Source organism: Harpia harpyja, chromosome 7, assembly GCF_026419915.1.
Source record: "Harpia harpyja isolate bHarHar1 chromosome 7, bHarHar1 primary haplotype, whole genome shotgun sequence".
In the NCBI taxonomy this organism is placed as follows: domain Eukaryota; kingdom Metazoa; phylum Chordata; class Aves; order Accipitriformes; family Accipitridae; genus Harpia; species Harpia harpyja.
Genome location: NC_068946.1, coordinates 36815398 through 36840976, shown reverse-complemented (window position 1 = coordinate 36840976; position 25579 = coordinate 36815398). Strand labels below are relative to the sequence as shown.

Sequence of the window (25579 nt, the reverse complement as noted above, 5' to 3'; positions counted from 1 at the left end):
TGTCAAACATCAAACAGTCCAAGTTAGACAAAGCATATCACAGAACTGAAGGAACAGCATGTATCAACACTGGGGTTTTTTGTTTGGGTTTTCTGTTTTCTTTTGTTTTCCCCTCCCCTTGTGGGCTGTTTGTAAAAACCAAAAAGCATCTTTTCATAAAGGTTCCTAAAGATAGAAAGTTTTATAGATAAGCTCATATGACAATTTTTTAACTTTTATTTTAAAGAAAGATATAAATAGAAGTACCTATTAAAAAGATATGGAAGGGCATACAGCATGGTCATGAATTTCACTTTCACAACAGAAAACCAGATTTTTCTTTCCCAATGAAATAAAGTGCCATCACAGACACTAACAGGCTTTTATTCACAATGCTGAAGTCTTACCAGAACTTGAATCATACAGTATACAGGTTTTTAAATGTATTTTCTTAAAATAAAATTGCAGTCTTTTTGTGATCTAGGGTATGAAGTGATACATTTTGCTAGCCGAAATTCTAATACAGGAAGGACTCAAGCCAGGACCCATGATACACAAGAATGTACATGCAAGTGTACGTTTCAATATTCTGTTTTCTGTTTTAAGAAAGAGTAATCAGAATTGTCCATGACTTACATTTGAGTCATTTGAAAAATATCCACTGAACAAAACCCAGGATCTAAAGTACAATGAACTTGTTCCTTCCATTGCAATTCATAGCAGCCCGAAGAGATTCTGCAATACTACCTTAAATCACAGACACTTTAGTTTACACATCCCCAATACTGCAGAAGCCTGACGTGTGGTAGAAAGAGCAAACAAGCTTCCTAAATAAAGACAAGTAACCGAAAACTTCTCTGTGACTTTCCCTCACATCCACTTCTTCTACCTTTGGTTGTTACTACCTGGAAATACAGGCTTCTGAAAACACGTATTTAACTGCAAATATGAAACCACTCAAAACTGTTTTGCAAAAATAAAGTACAGTCTTGTAACTGTTTCTTTTTAAGCTATTTGTTAATCATTTTGCTTAGATACACATTGCATTTATATTAAATGTAATTAAAAAAAAATGCAACAGTTGTCAAAGAATGGAAATCCTTCTGCCAACACTGGAAAAAGAAAACTCTGCATTTTTAATTCTGACCATTTAAGACTTTCCAACTCCACATAACAAACAGTACAACCTACAGGTACAGGCTGTAGTATCAGATACTTCTACTGCTACCTTTAAGATTCTGTAAGAACTCAGACCCCACATTCACACACCTCTACTTACAGTTTACAAGCAAAATATGCGAATTTGGAAAAAGAAACATTCACTTTCTGGAAAAGGCCAAGTATAAATTCTGCAGTTAGGACACAAATGTGAATGTAAGCACCTGCTTATCAGAGAAAGCCTATACACATTAAATACACAGCTTGATACGTACGACGCTCTCACATTTTACATTTCTATTACAGAAAAATACGAAGTCCTCAGTGAAGATGCTGAAGCCCAGAGGTGTCTGAATAACACAAGCCAAGGCTTTGCTAGCCCAGACTTGATTTGTCCCCTTAGTCACTCGTCCTGCCTCCGCACAGCATGAGTAGCTCTGGGGGAGGCAGCAAGTGCTCTGTGAAAGCGAGGAAGCTGAGGCAGTGCGATCAGGCCAACAGTAGAGCAATGCAAGCATGGAAAGTTCATTTCATTAAAATAAGTAACTACTTTTGGTAGCAAGAAAATACTGAAAGCACATACAAAGCATTACAATAAAAACTCTTACAACATTAAAAGCACCAATTTTAAACACTCAAAAGTGTAGCCAAACACCCTCCTTGGCCTAGGGAGTAGCAAGTCAGCTTTTGGTATATACTGGGGACAGGCGGTGGGCAGTGGTGGTAAGCAAGCCCGGGGAGCCGCTGCTGCTGCCTGCATTGAGCGATGATGTTAGTGCTGCCACCCGGGCAGAAGGGGCAAGGGAGTCTGGTGCCAGAATGGCAGGAAGAAGATACCGATAGGTAAAACCCTGCCTTTCTTTCATCCAGAGATGCTAATAAAACTAAGCTGGCTGTGAGGAAGAAAACTGGTTATGCTCTCCGAGGCAGATGAAGTGCTGAAAAGCTCCTTCCTATATGCTTGCTTGGTGTGAAATATCCTCAACATTGTACTACTTCCTATACATGAAAACCACAGTCTTAAACCTGCAGGTACTTACCCCACCAAGATTTGAGCAACCCTTTAAAATGGTGCAAGGCAAAGCACAACATATCCCTCAAAGCATAATGCTGCTTTTAAGAACAAAGTCTCTCTGACATCCTTCAATTAAAGTAAAAAAAAATTCAGATGTTTTGAATGCAAAATAATATCAACTATCTCCATAAGAAATGCTGTGTCTACCTAGACAATCTAATTATAAAATGAAACCATCTTCCTAGAAAACTGACTATTACCTGGAAAAAAAACTTCATGCATACATAGGATTGCTGGAACAGATGAGATCAATTAGCATGCTCCTTCAAGTTATTGCTGTGAATCGACACATTTTTTGCCTTCCAGTTCCAATGTGATCTTTCCTTTTCAATGATGAAACCAGCCATTGCTTAGTGATTTCATGCGGTAGGTGAATGAACCAGTATTGCTCAGAAATCCTTTCTGGTTCTCCATCTAAGCAGGTTTCAGCAGGGACAAACAATGCCGCCTCACAGAAATTCAGCGAAGAAATGTGCTGTACTATCCTGGTTAGACCAGGTCTGCAGTCAGGACTACAGACATTTTATAAGTTCACAAGTAATCTTCCCACCAGGGATGCGGAAACAGAAGCTGGTTAGTTTAAGAAAAGCCATAAAAAACAAAGCCACAGGGTGGCACTGCAGGTAGGCTATATTTTGAAACTACTTGGCTTCTTTCTTTTCCAGACAAATCAGAGCATATCTAATCCCATCTGTATAAACCAGGAGACTGGTTCATTAGTTTTTCTTCAAGCATTGTATTGTCCAGCAACAAATATCCCTAGAATATAAATCACATCTTAGAAGAGGTACTCTACCGCAGAGGTATCGGGGCATTTTATAAATTCATTAAATGGTATTTAAGAGCGTAACACAAGAATGCTACTGTAAAGATACTCTAAGAATTGAGATGTATTTTGGGTTTGTCAGTTTATTTTGAAATAATTTAAGAAAAAGATCTTCATAAAGCATGTGCATTTTCATACCAAAGCTAAAGAATTTTCTTCATACCATGGCCTTTTATCAATGTTGAGGTGGCAAAAATCTCTAAACTGTTCTCTCCCCCTCTGAAAGGAAGGACAGTATTATCTTATGAGAAAGTGAATGAAAGTCTGTGAAAAAGTCTTAATACTGCATTCAATACTGTCACATCCTTTTAAAACATTTTTCTTCTCATGTATAAAAGAATCATACATCATTTCATCTGAAACAGAAGACTTCGTACAGCAATATTTCAAAGCTAGACTTAGGAGTCTATTTAAGGTGCTTCATTGGTTTCTTCTCCCCCAAATTTCAAATCCCTGGCATTTGAGTTAAAAGCCAAAACATCTGCAAGAAAAGCTATTCTTATTCATCTAGTGAAGAAACTGATTTTCAAAGGAGATTTTGAGGTCATCCAGGATTGCAACAGTTACCTTCCACTTTATAAAACAAAAGGTTCCTTCAAGGTATAAACCTGATATTTCAGTAGATTCTAAACTGACAGATAATACATGGCTATGCACGACCATTTTAGTCACTTGAAGTCCTAGATCATTTTAAGTTTTCAGGTTGAAAGTATGACCAGTAACAGTGTTCCTTATCAATGTTTCTAGTAGTAAATGAAAAGAAGCAAAAAGTTCTATTTTAGTTCAGTTGCATCATATTATAAATTAGAACACCAGTTCATCTGTGGTCATTTTTCTTACCCCAGAGGGCAAGAATTCTAAAAAAACAGAGTTTTATTCCCTCAGACAGAAGTTCAAGAGTGGATTGGTAATTGTTTCAACTGCCAAGTAACTGTAAACCATTCTTTCTGCTACAAGATTGCTCCTTGTATTTTTTAAACTGTTTGTATATGGAGATTATTTTGCTATTAGATAGCATGACATTAATATATTGGCAAAGAAATACAGCAACACAGCAGTGACTTTAACACCAAGGCAGATGATTATGTAATAGTATTGATTTCCAAAGCTACACAAATTTGATTTGAGCATATTATTTACCTCTTTTGCTGACTCTTATACTAAAGCACTCTACATTCTAATAAACAGTTTCAGAACATGTGCCTGACAAATATTAAATTAACAAGTTAGTGACCTGGTAAAATAAACCAATTTTGGTACCAAAATCTCAGTGCCTGGAGTCAGTATTTCTTAAAAACCATATATTTAATAGAAAATTATTTAAGATCCCCCCAAAACCCCTACCAACCAACAACAAAACACAGAGGACAATACTTATTACTGGAAAGACTTAGCTATAATTATTTTCTCTGTTTGGGTTTGGAGAGCAAGGGCTTCTGCTGAAGTCTTTGCTTGTAGACACTGAGTAACTGTAACTGCAACACTTCATAGAATAACTTCCCAGTTCATCAATTACATAAACTATAATGCTGTTTACATATAACACAGCAAGGTCATGTGCTGATGCAACTAATGGAAGTGAGCTCCATTCATTCTAAATAAAATGAAGTATTTAAGCTAAAAATAGACACACTGGATACAGTCTCATAGTGCTTTGAATAGGTTTTCTGTCCCACCTCTTTTGCCACCTATACCATTATTAATGGAAAGCTAAACAGAACTGGACAAATTCAGGTAGGTACTTTGCTAATCAAGGCCATACCCTTAAAAGTATGGCCTCTGAGAAAGCCATGTGTAATAAGATATATTCAGGAAGTAACTAGCATGTCTTCTGAGTTGTTTTCTTCCGCTTTTTAACTTCCTTACTTAAGGCAGAGAGGTGTTCATAGTTAATTTGTACATATTTTGCACAGGTTTGAAATAACACCTCAGGACAGCACTAGGAAGCCTATGCAATTAAATTGCTAATTTTGCTTATCATATTGCTAATAATCCAATTGCTAATCATAATTTCAAAACTAGCCAATGCATTAAGCTTCCATAGTTGGTCATTAGTAACTTGAGCAGCACTTGGTCTATGATATGCCATTACAGAACTTTTCAATTTTAGATGAGAGGTTACATACACACCCCACCAAGAAAAAAAAAAAAAATTAAACGCTAAAATTTTACTCACAAAAAAAAAAATCAAATACCAAGAAAGGATTCTGCCAACCCTAGTCCTGTCTCACCCACTGTAGAGCAAACAAAAAAAATCATCTATGTTTTCACATCTTGGGTATCTGAGAACTTCATATCTATTTATTTATGCAAGTGACTAAATAGCTGCCTTCATTTTTCAAATATCCTTAAACAGAAGCATTTGTTCAAGAACATAAAGAACAGAAGTTAAATGGCTGCATAGCTTTTGTCACTGCAATGCAAAATATTTATGTCCAATTCTTAACAACTGCAGTATCACACAATTGTACACTCTTCCTCAAAAGTGCAATCAATATGTAGCCCGAATTTCTATACAACCCAAAGGAATTGAGATATAAGAAAACACATTCTAAAAAGCACACAACTCCTAGTCAGCGCTGTGAGACATATTCTTACATTCCCATGGAAAGTCAACAGTACAAGGAGCCACATGCTCCCTTGAGGCCACACACAACTGAACTGTTGGACAAAGAGCAAGTTCTGGTCCCCATCACTTGCACATACACATAGATCATGGGAATTCACTTTCTCTGGGTCACTTGGCTACACAGCTGTGTGTGTGTCATTTGTTTTTAGAACACAAATGTCTGCCTTTAAGTGAACAACAAATTACTGCATGATTAAAAAAAAAAAAATCCAGAGAAGACAAAAATATCTGTACTGCTAGTATGGTATGCTTGACAGAATAAGCTAACAACATATGCAAAGCTCCTGTTTCACTGAACAGTACAAGGGTATCTTACAAGTACAAATTTTGCCAAATTAAAAACTTCAGATGGGTGACTATTATAATCGGATCACTCCTAGAAGGAGTCCAAAAACTATGTTGCAGAAGCCCCATCACATTATGACATTCTTGTCTCTGTCTCTTGCTGACATATGACTAGAACTTATGCTAACTTCCTGCATTTTTCTAAGGGAAATAAATTTATTTTATCATCTACTTAAGAGAATAACAGCAGCTATCAGGATTACCTACTGGATCAAAAAGGTAGTTCCACTCCTGGATTTCTACTCAGTTTTAAAATGTAGCCTGCATACATGAAGACTTCTTTAACAATTTCAGTAGAACTGTGGAGTGAATGTGCATGGAAAATAGATGTAGTCATGTAACTGCAGCTACCATAACACATAAGTGGCTTTTTGTTGAAAGTGCTTGGACAGCCACTCATTAGGTTTGTTAGACAAAGTTGGTCTAGTATTGGCTCAAATATACAGATAGGGATCAGGAACTAGGGCTATGGCTTTATTTGTCACTTCAGATATGTACAGAGGACCAAACAAGCTGTGACTTACTGCTAGGAGACACCAGAATTCACCTGTCAGATTAGGACTTACAGTAGGTAAAGACGGGGGAAACGGACTGCGTGATTCTGGATACCTTCACCCTCCTCCTCCTCTTCATAAGGTCCACCAACCTTTCACCATCTTCTATATCTAAGGATCAGCCACTAGCTACACAACCTCACTGGATCCCACTGCTAATCACGGTATGAATTACTAAGACCACACCTTCTAACTAATCACCAACAGCCTGGCTGAATCTGCTTTCTAAACAAAAAAAAAATTAACATGGCTAAATAATGGTTACATAATGGCTAAATAATAAAACACGCTGCACCAGTGCACTATTTCTGTGTGTGCAGTCACATGGTTTCTCAAGCTCACCATAATTTTTAGTCTCATAATTCTATTTTCTGCATATTTGCTGATGTGAAACAACTGGGTTGAACAGGGGATACATCTGTCACAGTAACATTGAAGACTATGTGAAACATTTTTTTAGACTGTAAGTTTATGTATGATCCAGCAGCCTTTAAAAATATTCTACACCATTAGCTTTCTGGGGTCAAAGGTGGCTAATAAGAATACCAGGTGGCTGTCAAAAGCAAGGAGTCATAACAATGACATAAGCTTCTGAGAAAACTGCAAGACAATTTTCACAGCTAGGCCGAGCTATCATCTCTCTGTCTTTTTACTGGTGTTTTTTAGTCCCAGTTACATGCCTGCATAACTTTATCACGGCTGATGCTAAGTGATGCAGCTAAGTGACTGGTGAAGGAAGAGACAGAATCATAGCATCATTTAGGTTGGAAAAGACCCGTAAGATCATCGAGGCCAACTGTACACCTAACACTGCCAAGACCTCACCTTCTTCATTGGAGGGGTGAAACCGCTGCTTCAGTTTGTCCATTCCTGTTCATATTATTTTATTTTTTTTTAAATAAGAAAAAGAAGAAGGGAAGTCACCCCCACATGCTCATAGTGGGCAAACCCACAACATCCCACCGGGTAACACTGGCTAGAAGTCCCACCCTTCCATGCTTCTTAAGTGAAGGGGCTGGAAGCGAACAAGAACACAAACTTAAACTAGAAAGAACAATCTTTCTGCTCTTGAGCTTACCTGAAGCTCCATGCTGTGGTTAGTTGTCACCAGATTCCTGAAGAACATGTATATTGAGCGTAGTGGTTTGTGTACTTGGAATTCAAGACACTTAGCTTTCTTTAGAAGCTGTGTTAAGGAAAGTGCGCAATCAGAATTAATTTAACGTTTGGCAGATTATTTCTACTGTTGGCAACTGCCAACAGCGACAACATATACAACATTGTTACCTGAAAATATGCAGAACTTGTAAGATTAAGCTCTAGGAAACAAAGGAAAATGCTTGAACCCAGACACTGTCAGTGAGTATACATATAAAAGTATGTGTAAGCATATGTAAATCAACATAAGTCAAGTGAGTAAACAGTGACTCTAGTAGTATTTAGAATTAGATCCTTTCACCTGCAAAACATAGTCTTGCTTATATGCCACAAACAAATATGGATGGATGAATGGATTGCTTAATTTCATCAGCACAAAGACAGACAATTCCATATATTCACCCATACTAAAGCTTGGTATTGTTATGTCTGGTCTTCTAACCAGAATTTAAGATTAGTCTGAGTTAGTAGCAGGAGAGCCCAGTCTCAAGATGTACAGTAGAACTTGTTTATGATACTAGCCTGAAGTTTTTTGGCTTTTTTAAACATGTAAGTACATTGTAACACTGAAGACAGTAGAAACTGAAACAAGCTGGCTGTTTGCCAAGATAGAGCAGACGCTTTCCTGCATTTTGGAAAAGGTACATACAAGCTTAGTTGCCAAAGGATCCAGCACCAGAGGCACTATGAAAAACATGCTCCTTATGGTTTTTTTTTAATCTATTTATTTTTATTAATGATGACCTTTTCATGTCAAAACAGAAGCTTGATTAGTGAAAGAATTCATCAGAATTTATCAGCTCCCTGTGCTTCATTCATTTCTTCTTAATTCCCAGGATATCAGTTATTTTTCTGTTAATTATAAGGTCAAAGAGGACCCCAAGGAAGCAATAAGCAGCAGGAACTATATAAACAGAAGACCGGATCTTTATTGCAAATGTGTTTCCTGGAGGAAAGGAGTAAATCAGTGCAGATAACATAGTACAGAAGCAGGAAAAAAGTTTAAAAAAAAATAAAATAAGAATCACATGTTCTAAAACAATCTGTCCAAAAGATTTCTCACTGGAACATAAGTAGCTCTTCAAAACCAGTGCCTTGCTGAGGAATTTACATACTTGCCAAGGTTTAAGTTACTAATCAAAAGCAACAGCTATTTGCTCTGTGGATGAAAAGTTGCGATACTTGCTCAAAAATTTAACAAACAAACAAACCACAATCATTTTAGGGTACAATACAACCTGCACAGTGAGAACTGTCTGTGTGAGTGTGTGACTGACACAACAACTCCAGAATACATCCCCCTTCATTAGAAGTTTTCAGAAAAATAATACTGGCAGTATAATTAAGAGGCCTTCAGAGTACTGGACCAGTTCAAATAATGCTTAAAGCTTTTCAAATCCACCACTTAACAAGGTCACATCAGGGTAATTCCACGGCATGTCTCCTGATAACCACACTTCTGGCCTGTTAAAGAACACCATGAGTTTATATGAACAGCTAGAATTTATAATTTATCTTTAATGGCCACAGGGCATGACTACTTAAAAGTTATATGCATCTTCCAAAACTTTTGGTTTACCCTAAACCATTACCTACCCTTATTTGATGAACTGCTGCTATAGACACTAAGATATCCCATAACTGATAAATATGTTTTCAAATAAAATTTCAAATAAAAATTCAAATAATTTTCTGGCCCCAGAAAAGGTTCTCCCTCCAAAGAAATTACATATCTCTACATGTAATATGGTATACTCCCAAGTACATCCAATATAACTCAATCTGTACTACAGAACTCATTCTGTTTCAACAAAAAGACTTTACTCCTGGTTAATTCCTACAACTGTTTAGTATAGACAAGAAACAAATTCAAGATTTTGAGACTTCTTCCTCCTATCCCACCCCTGTGAAAAAGCAGAAAGAAGCAGATTAGCGAGACCTTAATTCTTCAAAAATACATCCATTAATTGATATTGGCATACAGTTACATCCCGGTTTTAAGTCTAAAGTTATTTCAGTTTTAAATCTAAAGTTATTTTATCAGCATTTATGTTAAAAAATAATGGAAAGTGCTCCAATAGGTATCCCCTGAGAGCATCTCACCTCCGGTACTTTTGAATGGATAGTTTTCTAGCGTACACAAATAATGTGGCAACATAAGCATGATTTAGAAAATAGGTCAAACACTGGAGTGTAGCTTGTTTAACCTAATACAACCAGTTCTCTCAACTGCAAAAATTTATAAGAGTAACAAGTAATGATCCAAAATAACAGCACTATTGCCCTTTAAAGAAGTTGCCATTTCAAATGTGCTACTGTCTGAACAAGACTGAAATGTTTTTTGGAACATTATATTATAGACATATTTTTCCTTAGGGATTACAACAACTTGTTACATAAGCCTAAACAGTTCCTGCAACATCCTTCTCTCACAGAACTTCAGTGAAATGTAGATAAGCGATAGTAAATAATAGAAAAGTCATTCTGAATATCAAAATTCATGAAAACTATAAATTTGAAAGATGAATTTATAATTCAGCATAAAGTAAAATCAATATTAAAACAATATTAAGTTTATGCTGTAAAGCCTTCAAGAGTGAAGATTCTTTCATGAGCAAAGCATATCTGCTTTCCCTTACAGGTCTGTGTAACTGACTCACCATCGCCGCCTTCTCACTTTCTTATCAGACTCTTCATTCCTCTACCGTGCAGGCATCAGCAGCATGGACTGGCTTCAAATCTGATTGATGGTCAGGAGTCTTACTGCAGGGAAGCTAACTCTGCACTTGAATACAAATACTAAGAGGCTGACAACATTCTACTAACCAGTGTAAACTGCTACGCTAAAATCTCTCTACCAAAATAGTTCTGGTTTTGAGGACTTATCCCAAAAATTTTTCTATAAAAACACATGTAATATTACAGGAACATCACTTTAACCTTTACCCACATACTTACTGTTGTTCCAGATTCAGCTCCTTCTGCCTAAGAGAAACTTACTTATATTTCTTAAATAACAATCTAGGCTACCCTACAGCATACTACAGATCTACCATGCGGGTTGGACAGATGATCTTCAAAGGTCCCTTCCAACCCAAACAACGCTATGCTTCTAGGATTTCCCTGAAGAGAAGAATAAACTGGTGGAAACCAAAAGCAGAAAAGTAATTTGACTTCCTTCCTAAAGAGAGAAAGCATACTTGGATATAGTACTTAGAGGCATAAAAACTATCAAATTAATTTTAAAAACAAAATTAAAGGCAACACCATTCTAGTCAGCATTGAGGAACAGTAGAACAGTACACTGAGTGGAATAGGGGCAGAGAAGCACTTTAAAAGACCTTATGAGAATAAACAAAAAACTGCTTAAGCCTATCGAACCAAAATTTAAAGGGGCTATAAGTGAACTCTTAAAAAAAAACCAAAACAAAACAAAACAAAAAGTTAGGAGAGGGAAAGGTCAGACATTGGCAAGGGGAGAAAGCCACCTGGCCATTTCCAGATGACATGACTAAGTGGACACAACTTGAACTGGCAGGGTTTAACAGGCACTGGGGAAACAATCCACAACCCCCTCAGTAAACCACCTTTGACCTGAATATAGGAAAAGGGTTTTCTATTTGTATAATCCAAGGAACCATAAAGAGATAAAAATAACCACATTCTGTTTGTCCTATTGAATAGGGAATTAAAATAACTGGCAACATTTTGTTTTAAGTCATGAACGAGAGCTGGATTCACCAGGTCACAATTGGAAAAGGAGAACTGCCAGTCCTTGATAAGCATGGCAATTATCATTCTTTTATATACAGAACTACTCTAAGGGAGTACAGCTTCCTTACACAGCAATAATAGCATATCCTTTGATTTATACAGTAGTCCTCCAGCAATACAACCAACATCCTGTTTTCATCTCAAAGTACAGCTGGGCTGTCTACGGGCTTTATTTATCAGAGTTCCTATAACTGACTGCTTTCTCATTATGAGAAACAGCACCCTCCAATTTAGCAGCATTTTATCTTCCTGGTTCTCTCCTTCTGAAAATTCTAATATGGTACCTACCTAATCTATAGAGTATATAGATGTGTACTAAGTGCTCTGAAACAATGTGACTTAAGTTTATATATAATTAACTAAAAAAAAAAAAGTAACACACTTCTCCCACCCAGGAAGTCATGTAAAACATGAAGAAAATTCAGAGGAGAAGGATTTTCTTACTTTATGGCTTTCAGAAGAAAGGACAGAAATACTGCTTGAATGATCTAAGCTGTAAGATCTTATAAAGCCCTTAAAACACACACGCACAAATTCCTAAGACCTGAAACCATGTCTGTAAGTTCTCCCTGGATTTAGAAGTTTTCCCTGAATATAACAGACACTCTCTCTAAAATGCCTAAAAGAATATATGTATAAAAAATTTTGATTAGACACCTCTCAGAGTCTTTAATAATTCTGTACCCTGCGTTATCACAACAGTCAGAAATCCAGTATTTTCCACATTCCTACCCATGAAAGTAACCAGCCAAATAGCATTTTGAATGACTTACATGCTCATACTCTGTAACCATGCAGTAACTCATGAACATGCCATTCACATGTTGTCACGCTTTAGAAATAGAAAGACTAAGAGTGCTTAACTGTTAACCACTGTACTTGCTCACAACAGTTCTAGAAGAAAATGTTGCTTGTTGCATACATTAAATCACTAAAAATGAGGAATGTTTTGCTAGTTATATGTACAAGACATCCACATTTTTTACCAATTTATCTTCAAGCAAGTGGTAAGCACATGCCAGCAGAACGTCAGTGGACACGAAAAGGCAATTACTAATACCAATATAGGGCAAACTTCTTTATTAGAAACTAATGACCCTGATTTAAGAGCACTAGAGAACCTTGGATTTGTCTACACTGGTCAAAAAAGGCCTGGGGTGGGGTGCATGGTGGGGGTCAAGAATCAGCAAAATTACCACCAACGCAGCTACAGCAATAGAAGCTTCAGTGACAAGGTGTATAGATCAGAACATCACCTAGACCAGAGCTTCTACTCATGTGCTTAGTGGTAGGACTAGATCAGAGACAAGCTGGAGGTAGCTCATTTGCTAAACCCTCTCCAAAATTTGTCGCAATTTCCCCAAACTTAACTGCAGTACATCAATGTTTCACAGAATGTTGTAATAAAACTAAAGTTAACATGCTGAAAACCAGAGCAGTCAGTCAATCTGGAAAAAAAGTTCATGGGCAGCTATTTACACGGATGATAAAAGCAGAACGAGACACAAACAAGAGAGTGCTAAAATTCAGCTGCAAACTCTGAAATTGAAAAGTTCACCCTCACTCTACAGAGTAAAACTCCAAGTGCCAGTAACCTAAATCCCATTGACCTCTCCTAAGTGCCACATTTTCTCTCTCCCAGTAAGAGCTGGGTTTCGAACACTGCCCAAAGGAGGAAATCCATGGAAAGAACTCTGGCTTCATATTGGAGAAGAGATTCAAGTTATGGCTAATGGCAATCCAGCTGTTTTTGACACACATAAAACAATGAAAACCAGAATTTTTGGAATTTTTATTACATGGATATAAAGTCACTACCATAGCAAAAGGCTTTCTTTGGATCCAGAAATTCAAAGCTGACAGTTCAAAATCATCCCCAAACTGTGAATATTGGCAAGGAAGGAGGGCCTAAAGCAACAAAAGCCTTCCCTAACCTTAAAAAGAGAAAAAGAAATTACCTTTTGTGATTACAAACAGCTTATCACTGACTTCTTCTAACTGAAGAAAAGGACATAAACAGGCTGCAACAAACTTACTCCACCAGCAGCAAACCTACTCAGTTCAGAACAAAACACTGAAACTTCCTTTCACCTAGATTGCCCATAAGGGAGGGAGATAGGTATGCAATCTCTGTTAATTATACAACTACTATCAAAAAAAACAAACGAAACCAAAAAAAACAAATGGGAGGGAAAACAGAGAATATTCATATCCAGCAGCAGATCTCTGAATAAATCGGTCTTTCTCATAGTCACCAAACCACTTCTTTCTCACTGCCACTTAAGTATTTAACTGAAAATATTTGTTAATCAAAGCCACAGATAAACACAATGGTACGTAATACTGGTACAGCTACGTCAGTTTGGGGACGTGATTCATGTTTACTGATGGATCTCTTTTTACTGTCAGAAGCCAAGAATTTTTTAATGGGTTGAGCTTAATGACTGAATTTTTACAATTTCAACAAATGCTATGCCATGTTTAGCTACCCCTTCCTATCTTTGACAAAGTATCACATGCTCTTTTACAAGCAGACTAGAGCTCTTTCTACCACGTTAAGCATTTATTCACATGTTACCACAAACTGACTCAAGGAAACACTTACTCTCAGTATATGACTGAGATGTGAAATGTGATGTGACAGGATGCGGGAAAGGCCAATAACTGTAGATAGAGTTTTCCAGTTCTCATTGGTTATTTATTTTATTTCTAAATGAAAGTTAAAACCTCATAATATGATTACTTCTAATCTTGGAGCTTTTATTTACATGTAACAGAAGAACTCTTTACATACTCAACCATTTTTACTTTCTGAGAGTATGTTGTTGGCAGATGAACTGCACGCTTCTCAATTAATCAGGGTAGAATTTTGCAAGGGTATTTCTATCTTAAGTTGCTAAAGTTCTTCCAAGTGGCTCTGACAAACATTTGTTTACAAAATAAATGATTCACTGGGCACTTGATTTCCTACTACAGATCTCTGCACCATGAATAGGAAGAGGCAGCATCAACTTGTCAAGAGTATAGACAGATTTCATTCAGGAAACATGAAAGAAAATCCAGTTGTTCTTCTCTAGTGGAGACTGCATGCAAGACATCTGTCTCTTCTGCAGAGGGGCAGAACTTTGAAACCATACAGATCTTTCCATGAGACTACTCAGTCAGGGTACCAAGTAATTTTAAAATCTCCATCTACAGTCAACACGTATAAAATACTGCTTGGCATTGTATAGGATGAAATTTCAGCATTTATGTTATGTGTCATTATTTCCAAATATTCTCAATTCTACCATAAAAAACATTCTGGATTAAGTGCTAGAAAGCAGTCTTTAAAAAAAAATAAAAAATAAAAAATCCCATAAACCCATTAGCTGGCAGGCTTTACATATTGCAGCTACAGAATCCAGGAAAATTTTTTGGTAAGTAAAAGCAGGGGAGAAAAAAAAAAAAAAAAAAGAAAAGACAGAAGCCTATAAGCAGTACGTTAAGGAACACCATCAGAAAGAAAAAATAAGAACCAATCAATTTGTTTGAATATTTCTAAAACTATCATAGTAAAAAACCTCCATTTTTTTCCTAAAATAAATCATTGTCTATTTTAAGGTTTCAGTTAACATTTACAATTCATTGTGTTTCCCTCCTCCTCCTTTATTCATTTGAGATTTACAGGTAAAGAGGCATTACAGCAGTGTATTTTGGGAGGAAGACTGGAAAGTTTGTAAGAATGTTTGGGCAGTGGAAATATGAGAACAGTCAAAGAAAGATACTTAGAAATAAGACAGAGATTCCAACAGTTCAGACAGTGATGTCAGATCCTCACTACTTTTCCAAAATAAGCTGCTTCAGATTCTCTCCAATCCCGCTCACTACTGCCAATCAGCTCTGAAGGAGTGCTTATAAAATGCTTTGGTTTTCCATACCTTCTAGATTTTCACCTTGCTTTTCTATAAAAGTGAACAAGCATTGCCTGGCATGTTGACACTATCTCAATGATACCTATGGGGGAGGGGTGAATATGTGCCCTACACTGCAGAAGAATAATCAAAACAAAACCCCAAAGTTACCTAGATTTCAAAATCCTCTGATCCCTGTACATATCACTTAAAAGAAAAACAGACCCCTCTCCCCACCCTCCCAAAAACCCAACCAATCAACCAAAAAGAAACAAAAGAGAAATATTAAGGAGCTGAAGGAATAAGGATACATCTGACCCAGTCCCATTAGTTCATCTTCTACCACAAATGTCCCGATAACCTGTCATGCAGACATCAAATTAAATATATCTAATTTTGAGGAAGGACAGCACAGTATAAGTTGTAAGTAAACTCTGACTTAGTTGAAAGGAGAAAAATAATAAAATAAATCCTATTTCATGTCTCTAGCTGTCACTGCTGCCTTAAGATCTCAGCTCCAAGTCCTGCAATGTCCAAGGCACTACCCAACCGCAGGTAAGTGAGCAGACTAGCACAGCAAGTGCAAAGACAGCCCATAACCCCTCTTTAAAGTGCAAATGTGAAGGGGCCTGGGAAGCCCTTCTCCCCTTAAAACATTGTAGCAAAAATAGTCTCCATGCCCATGTAAGTACAAGAGAGCAAGATGCATTAAGCTAGGTAAAATGCGATACATAATATTTAAACACAAAGGCACATTTATAAAAAGAAGAATCTACAGTTTCAGGGTGAAGTCAGGGGAAGAGAAATCAGATACAGGCAGAATGGGTCACAGAAAAAAAAAAAAAAACAAACCAAAAAAAACCAAAAAAACCCCAACAGATGGAAGGACCAAGCTGAAGGGCCAGGTTCTTTTTAAATCTCAAAATTTAAAAGAACGCACAAAACCAGAATCCAAAACACTAAAGCAGAAGGAGTCTATGGAAGAGTTTAAGGATGGGGTCATACACTGCAAAATAGTTTAATGTAATAGGAGGAAGGAATCTCCTCCCCTCATAAAGGAAGAAAAAAACCCCAAGTGTTGTCTTCAAGAGTATCTGCCACCAATAAAAGCAGATGGGGAAAGACCACTTTCACTTCCAAATGTTAAAAACCACAACAGTTACGGTGCCTTAGGAATTGTTACAATTCTTCAAAGTTCCTAAGCATGATCTATGAGAAAGGCTTTTTGAAAATAAGTAGTAGCACATTGAAGTTTAAGATTCAGCAAAACAGGACTTTCTCCAAGTAGTGAGTATTTTAAAAACTGAATGAGGTAAAAATAGCTCAAGGAGGGCGCCAAGGATGGAATTAGTGAGGCTGTTTTGTAGTGTGGGTGGAAGGAAAGGATCAAAATTGCAGGCAAGGGGAAATGAGAGACCATGAATCGGAGACCAGCAGAGGATACAGAAAAGTTTATGCCTGGAGACCTCATAGAGTAGATGAAGAAAGCAGTAACTCTTAAGAAATGAAAGTCTGTGAACATAGGGACAACTTTCAACACACAGCATTACCTAATTTTGAGGAATTAAAGCTTCTGAATTAAAAAAAATAAATAAAAATTGTCAAAGCCCAGATTTCTGTCATGGCTTGAATTTCTCATTTTACACAAACTCATGAAAATCATCAGAAATTCCACCTCTGGAAATTCCACCTACTACACGATCGTCATCAACTAATACCTTGTTTGTCTTGCAAAGAATTAAAGAATTAAAAAAACCATCCAACCATGCAAATAGTTTCTATGCTCTCAAAGCCAGAATGGTTTCATATTTAATTCTGCACAACATGCATTTTTAATGAAAAGAACAAAAGGTTTAAGTCCACAACTACTAGTGAAGAAATATGTACTTCATTTTTGCCTGAAGGAGTTACAACCCAGCATGATGAGTTGTAAACATTTGTTTTCTCAACTTTGTTAATAACAGACATTTTGGCTCCTATTTTTTTTTTCCAGATCCAGAGATGAAACATTGTTCCTCCCAAGTAAAAAATGCTTTCAACATTGCTGTCACAAGAACAGTTAAACAATAGATACCTCAGCAGATTGTCTTGTACCTGCAGTATTACATCCAGTTTTGTCAATGTAGTTTGACAGTACAGAAGAACTGTACTAGGTTTTACAAAAGTCAAGAGCAATACAATGATACTTAAACACATGATAAAATAGTAAATGACAAAACCCAAACTTGATGCACTGTATTCTTCCCTATTGCCCTTCTAATCACCTTGATAGCTACACATGCAAAGCATCTGGGCAATAGTAACACAAAGTTTCCACTGCTACCCTACTGATGGTCCCATACCCTTGAACATTCTTATTTAACTCACTTTATTCAGCAAGGCTCCCAGCACAACAAACTGGGGGTGGGGGGCAGGGTGACAGACACAACATTTTGCAAAAAGAACAGAAAAAGCAGTCCCTCCAGACAACTTTATCAATAATATGTTTGTATTATAGGGACAACCGAAGAAGATGCTTATGCCTTTCCCATAGCAAAACATTTGAAATTTACCTGCTAAAAAACAGAGCCTTAGTTTTTGGAAGAAAATGCATCTGAAGGTCTGACATGAAAGCCAGGTAAAATACCAAAAGGGAAAATTAATTCCCAAGAGGAAACCAAGGCCCATGAAAAAACCCAAGATTTTTAAAACAATAAATCGATATTCAGGGATATTAAGTTGAAAAGGGATTTGATTTTAAAGAAAAATATTTATGTGTCTAATGCTGTTATTTTGAGATAGACTGGTGTGGGGTTTTTTGGTTTGTTTTTTGTTTTTTGTTTTTTAATTAAGACAGTATCACTTTGTAGGAGAGATGTAGGGCAAAGAATAAAAATTGTACCATTGTTGGTATTTCAGAAAAATTCAAGATCACAACATTTCTTGTTTAGGATAGAGCAATTGTTTGCATTGTTTGGGGAGGAAGAGAGGTTGGTTTGTCGATTTTTAAATAAGATTGATCTATGTTTTCCAAATCAAGTAGCTATATTTCCAGAACAGAAATAAAATTCAAAGAAGTGTGCAGAAAGGATTTTTAAAATACAGCTAAGAAAGGACAGCTTGGAAGCTATTTCTTCAATGAAAACCTCTGTAGAACTAAAGCTTACAACAAAACCATGCTTTCTCACACAAGAAAGCTTATGCCTAGCTAAAAATATTAATGTGCTCTATTTTCTTTAACTGAAAATAGCAATCCTGACAACCCTAGTCTCGTAGCACAGTCAACATATGTGCAAGCTCCCCAGGGAGACATTTCATACATAGATTAGGGATCAGTCCTCTAACCACCTACAGCACTTTGATCATTTGCAATCACCAAAAGATACACATAAACGTACATGCCCCTTCTGAACATCCTAGCAAATAAAAAACAAATCCAGGAACTCTCAATTCTGTAAAGATTCCCATGGCATTCCACTTCTGACACATAAAGAAATGTTTCTTAAACTATGAAAAAAATGCACTTCTGTCCACTAGTCCATCACCATGCAGATTTTAAGTCAGAACGCATCTACTGGAACTCCAGTTAGTAAATGTTTAAGTTTACTTTCATACAGAGAGTTGCGTTTTTAATTGTGGGACCTTACCTTAGGAGAGAGTTCAGGTGAAACCTCAAGTTTTCAATTGCTTGTTACAGCTCAAAACAGCAGGGGTGGTTTTCCCCCTTGAACTCTCCATTGTCGCATGCTGCACAGTCAGAGTTTCCTCTTCATTGTGCTAACGCTGGGCATGGCCACAGAACTCTACAGGAGTCTAGGAGCCAACATCTCAGCTTCTTGTCATCCTCTAATGCCCTGACGTCAACTCTCTGAGTTTCAGAACAGTACATAGTGACAGCAAATACAGTAAAGAGCAACTCTTTCTCAAACAGCAGGCAGCTATGTGAACTTAAGTCAGAGTAGCAGGTCAGCTGTTGGGGAAGCAAGTGGCAGCCAGGTGAAAAGAAAAGAAAGCACGCAATCAGATCTGTTTTAACTTGCAAGCAGCCGTAAAAGAGAACACCTGGCATTCCTTGTATCCACTACAATTAAGAGAGCAGCTCATCAGACCAACTTGTTAACTTCTAGAGGAAAAAAAACCCCACAACTTACTTGAGCAGGCTAACATCATTACAACTCCAATGGCTGGCTGGATAATTTGGCATCTGCTGCTCTCCAGCACACGTAAAACTACAACAGTGGCAGCTACAAACAACTGCAGTCAAGCTAGAAAAACTTGTATGCTTAGAAACTTTCTTCCAACCTACAGTCAAGAAAGTCAGAAGCAGTACTGGACTTCACGAAGGGAGACCTAGTTAGATATTGCCAGATTACAGCAGAAACCATTTACTTGTCACTTTAAAAAATTCCTAGTGAGTTCATTTATCTGTCAGATGACAGGAATCCTGTAAAGATCTTCAGTTTCCTCTGGAATCTAAGCATTTGGTCCCCTACAAGGGGCTCGGCTCTTCTTCTACCCAACACAGATGCATCCACTCAATATAAACAGTGATCTTCAGGTTTACATAAACACTGCAATCTCCTTTAAAGTTCACAAAAAAAAAAAATCCAGTAACAATAGAAAGAAAAGAACCTATCCTAAGGTAATGCTGAAACCCACCTTTTAGTCTCAAACACTTTTTCCCCTCACATGCTTCTGATACCTCACTAACTATCTCTCACTTTTCCTTTTCACAGGATACCATCACACTTGGACAAAGCTTTGAAATAACTCTGCTGATTTCTCTATTTGTGTACTACCCTCCCACACATTTTTTCACCCTAGTATCCACATTCCTCAACTGCCTAATGTTTCCTTGATCTCATTCCCACAGCAACACACTCCAACAGTGAACGTTACCAGTGACTACTCTATAGGCACCCTGCTATGACTTCAGACTTTACAAAATTTGAGTAATCAAACCAGCTTTTAAATACAACATTCAGTTCATGGCACCACTGTGTCATGCAACTATTTGACATTGCCTTGGTTAAGGCAGATACACTAAAAAGAACAACATAATCACCTCAAGAAGTATTAAGTGTATGTTCAGAACTCAGCTGGCAAATTACGCCCTGGAATGATGAGCATTCAAGTGGCTCCTGATGGGCATGCACCCACAAAGCAGCTAACTCCCTGTTTCAAACATCCAGCAAACTCTATGGTCACAGACTCTCAAAGTTCTTTCCATTTTGTTGTTGCTCAATTAGTTGATCTTCATCAGTCATGGGGCTGAGAAAAAGTGAGCTAACTATTTATCTTGAAGTCCGCAGTCTAAGAGATAAAGCACATCTAAGATTGGACTACTTGCTATACCCATGCCAGCCTAACTTCTGACCCTAGATAGTGTTACCATTGAGTAGCGCAAGCACAAAAGGACTTGCATTTCTTCATAAATACGTCTATACAATAATGTAGCATACAGAGCAATAGCAACAGCTAATTCATTGCAAGATAAATATGTAGTTTCAGCCCTGACCTAAATTTCACCAAACTGAGCAAATTCAGACACCCCCCACCACCACCCCTAGTCTGCTGCTGTGGCTTGGCAATAGAATGCTTGGTTTGAAGCTATTGCTGCACTTTCTGTCCCATCCCACACTCCACAACAGGGAGGACTTTCATTTATACTTGGAACAAACCTGTGGTTATGTTGTGAACTGACTCAACTGACAATGTGAAAGAGAGGAAGAGAGCTCAAATCAGTATTCTAAGCTTGATGCCAGACACTTCTCAGCACTGAGCCACAGCTGATATCTCCAGAGATCCGTAATCTGATTGAAATGATTTGATAAAAACTCAACAGTTACACAAGAGAAAAGCTAATTTTCTTGTTCTTTCTGAAAACATCTCTCACTTCCTGAGACAGCCCTAACCATGGGAAAAAGACTTCTCTCCTGTTCTTATTAAACTTTTCAAATACATTCATTAGGCCGAGCAACAAGGGAATGGGAGCACGAAGACACACGAGGAGTGTTTCTGGCAGTAAGCTAACCAAAGCTCAGTTTGGCTCTGCCAGCCCTGGCCCCCCACCCCAATACAACCATCTCTATCTTCAGCCCCTGGAGAGCAGCTTCTCCTAAGCATGTTCATTAGACACACAAACAGAAAATGACAAAACAAGGGGGTTTTGCTTACATAAAGCAGGTCAGAAGCTGTTGTTTTGAAAGTAAGCATATAGCTTTAAATATGATTTAAGGGAACAAATGAAATAAAGTAAAATTATTCAGAAATTGATTGGAATTGAATTAAAGGTAGACCTCAATATGCATTATAATATTTCAAAGGAAATCAACCTCCCATTTACCAAAATCCACTTTCGCTCCAATATTTTAACAGCATATTAACTTACAATACAGTTCTTCATGGTAAAAGCCTGTGTCAACTAGCGAAATCTACTTAGTAATGTAAAAATTAATTTACTCGAGGGTACAGGATTGCTATCCAGCAACAGCAGGAAAACTGTATTCAAAAGGTGGGATACCAACCACAACCACTTTTTAAGTATTAAAACACACATTTTTCTACCATCCCATAACACAGCCAATGCATAAAGCCAATTCAGCTCTGTGATGAACAGAAGCAGACTGCGTCAACTGGCCTGGCAGGAGAACACTGTCATGAGTGCTGCTCAGACTCAGGGCAAGATAGATGAGCTATAAAACGCCTTAAAAGTCAGTCCAGCCAAGTTTCTTCTGCTACCAGAAGAAACTATGTGTCATGTCCAGCCAGTTACCAGGCACACCTCCTATTCACCACATTCCAAAAAATTCCAGCCAGTTACTGGGCACACCTTCTATTTGCCATATTAAAAAAAAAAAAATTCCAGCAAAGGCTGTTTTTAAAAAATCTTTACTGATTTACCTTGATTGTACAGTGAGAATAACACCAGCATATTTTTCCCCAAATTCAAGCAAACATTTTTAACCACAACCAATTTTAATAAACAATTTTTCAATAGGAAAGCATAATCCTGCATGCAAAAAAATTGTCTTCCAGGATATAATTGCAGGATCCTTTCCCAAAGCTTGTCCCCATAGAACTGATAACAAAATTCTATATTGAAGTGCCACCGATGATTAAGTTACATAGAAGTTCAAAGGCTAAATAAACATCAGTGCTTGAAAACTCACAAAACACCTTTAACAGCTCCAGCCTTTTTGGCAGTTAGCACAAATAGACTTTCTAAGCTGTGAAGAGTTATCAGTAATTATACCACATAACTTCAAACAGTGATTTAAGAACACATTTACTGGTAAACAGTTTTCAGCTGTGGATTAACAACATTCTCCACCTGGCTAAACAAGTTAAGAAGAAATATAATGCAGTATCACATCATTTGGTAATACATTTAAAGAAAATTGCTAATTCAACTGAAATTCTTCCCAGATTACACAATTTTTCCTATTGTCTCAGAGAGAGAACCACAGTACTGCTTACTACTCAAAAACGTATCTGTGGATCATTTTCAGCAAACTGGGAGTTGCCGTTTTTGCTGGTATATCCAGATTTTTTTTCCTCAAATCCAGCATTTGGGTGAGCAAATGAGACCATCTTCAGGAAACAATTAAGACTGCCAATAAAGGACTCTTGTTGTAACAAGAAAGGAATAGTAAACTGATTTCCTAAGTACCAAATTATATGGGAACAGCTGATAAAAGGCCTGAAAATATATCTGCAGGGCTAACGCAAATGAGCACTGCTGTTAGCTACATGTTTTTCAAAACTGAGATGTGAATGCTGACAGATGCTTGAAGTCACATTAAGGGAACAGACCACTTTTCCTGACTTATCTAAGTCAAGCAGCAGCCAAAATTCAGTATAAGCAACAGCTTTATGGCAGGCGACAGGCCTAGAGAAACCGTCAGAACAACCAAAATTTTAATTGTGCCTTTTTGCTTGTTTTCATGTTCCTGTCCACAAGTGAAACTGAGGACCTCCAAGACATACTGATTTAGTCACTTCTTAACCTGGTGTCATGCTCTATTAGCCTATGCTCAGTCTTTTCAACTGTGCTTACATATCCAAAGTCTTAAAAATTCAGTAATTATCTATACTGGAATTATACCTTCTACATTGATTAACAATATAAACTTCATTTCTCAATGGCCATACATAAATGTGGAATTGCCACAAGGCCCTAAGCAAATAAATACCCCTCCTCTATGGGTCTTCCATATTCACCGCAGCCATGACTTCAAACTGATCTGATTGCTACTGCAAATACTACAGTAAATTACCATCAACTGTAGCTGTTTATCCTGTATTCACTTGGTCAGAAATCCAATTAATCCATTTTTGTATATAATATGGAAGCTTCAAGAAAGTCTTGCTGTTAAAAAATACACTCACCATGTATTTTGTCCCTTCTATTTACAGATAACTCCAGCAGTCTTGTCAGTATTTTGAATCCCTCAAGTTCCTACTGAAGTGATTGAGTGAATTAATTTTCTTCAAACGTAGCCGACTACTTAACGGAAAGTCCTCCTCCTGATCTGTAACCGGGGTAGTTTGACTTAGATTTAAAAATACGTTCTTTAAAGTTACGTTTTCCGACAGATTATAAGCAATTCGTCAGAGGAGCTTAACACGTAAAAACAAAGCAGCCAACCCTTTTGCTTCTCCCAACAGATGCTGCTTGTTTGGGGTTTTTTTTTCTCTTCCAATGCGGGCAGTTACCACAGCACTGAGAAGCGCTCAGCTCCCTCACACCGCCACCGCCACTTCCACACACACAGAACTTACACCTTGCAGATGGTCAGGCTGCTAAATTCTGCGTTACAGAGATTGCCGAGAGGAGCCGATCCCCAACAGGTACTGCACTGGCGGTTGCCGGCAGTACTGCAGCTCGGCAGAGGCGGCCGGACGGCGGCGGCAGGCAGGTCTCGGCTCGTCGCTGAGGAAATGCCCCCGGCCAGGGGCGAGGGCTGGCGCCGCAGCCCGCACACGCACGCCGCTGCTCAGCCAGGCACCGCCGAGGAGGGCGCCGGCGACCCGGCGGGCCTGTCCCGCAGCCAGCGTCCCGCCGGAGAGCCCGTTCTCAGCCAGGGGAACCAGCCGAGATGCCGTCGGGGCGCGGGAGACGGCGCTCTGCCCGCCTGTTCCCGCCGCGCCGGCAGCCGTTTAACGGTCGCGCTGCTCCATCTGCCTCCGCCTCCCCGCTCACGGCTCGGCTCGGCTCGGCCCGGCCGGGGCGCTGCGGTCCCGCGCGGAGCTTCCGCCCCGCACCCTCCGCCGCCGAAGCCAGGGGCGCACCCTCGCCCCCCGGCGCTGGGGAGCCGCCTCTCGCCCCCGGTTGCCTCCCAAACGCCGCACCCTGCAGCCGGACGCGCGCAACACCGGCCTCCTCGCCCCGAGCTGCCCCCTCGCACCGCACCTCACCCGCCCTCGCTCGCTCACGGCCCGGCACGACCGCGGCTCCCCGCCGGCTGCCCCGCTGGGGCCGGGGGGCGCCCGGGCCTCCCACCCGTGCGGTGAGCTGTGCTTACCCTGAGGGCGGCGGGGTGGCCGCCTGCTGAGCGCGGCCGTCCATGCCAGCGGCTGAGTGAGCGCAGGTCGGCTCTCGGGGGCAGGGCGGGCGCAGCCGCTAGGATCCGCCCGCACAGCGCCGCGGCTCCCCGCCTCACCTGCTCGGGGCGGGCCGAGGAAGACGGCCCCGCTCCGCCGCCCCCAGCGCCGCCTTGCCCCCGAACCCGGGCATTCTCCGCTGTTTACAGCGCGGCCATGGGGCGCCTTCCCGGGGCGGCGGCCACGGCCACGCACACGGCCCCGCTGGGCTGCCTGCGCCGGGGCGGCCGCTCGCTAAACCACACCTTGGGCGGAGGGGGGGGGGGGGGGAACACAACAGCGAAAAAAACTTCGCGGCGAGAAACTTGAAACGCGGAACCTTCCCTGCCCCGGCACCCGCGGAGAAACAGAGACTCCCTGTTCCCGTCCCGGCTCCTCCCTCCTTCCCTCCCTTTCTCGCTGCCCGCCCGCCTCCACGCACCCGGCTCTCCCTCCAGTGGCAGCCCGACGCCCGGCCGGTGCGGGGACTCGGCTCGGCCCCGGCCGTGGGCTGTCAGCGGCCAGCGGGGGCAGGGCCGCTCCTCTCGGCTGGAATTTTCCTCTCCCCGAGCAAAGCGTCTCGGCGGCCGCCTCGGGCTCGGTCCTTCCCCATTCCAGCCACCA

General features: G+C 39.5%; 1 protein-coding gene across 3 annotated transcripts in view; it reads right to left on the bottom strand.

Moving 5' to 3' along the window:
* The window catches only part of COBLL1 (cordon-bleu WH2 repeat protein like 1), a 94979-nt gene extending 69677 nt beyond the window's left edge, over positions 1-25302 (bottom strand). The window contains exon 1 of one of the 3 annotated variants that reach the window (XM_052792432.1): positions 25036-25302. In XM_052792432.1, coding sequence (XP_052648392.1) covers positions 25036-25109 — 74 coding nt within the window. In that variant the 5' untranslated portion in view covers positions 25110-25302. The other 2 variants (XM_052792434.1, XM_052792437.1) reach the window with 2 other exon arrangements.
* Positions 25303-25579: the final 277 nt, after the last annotated feature.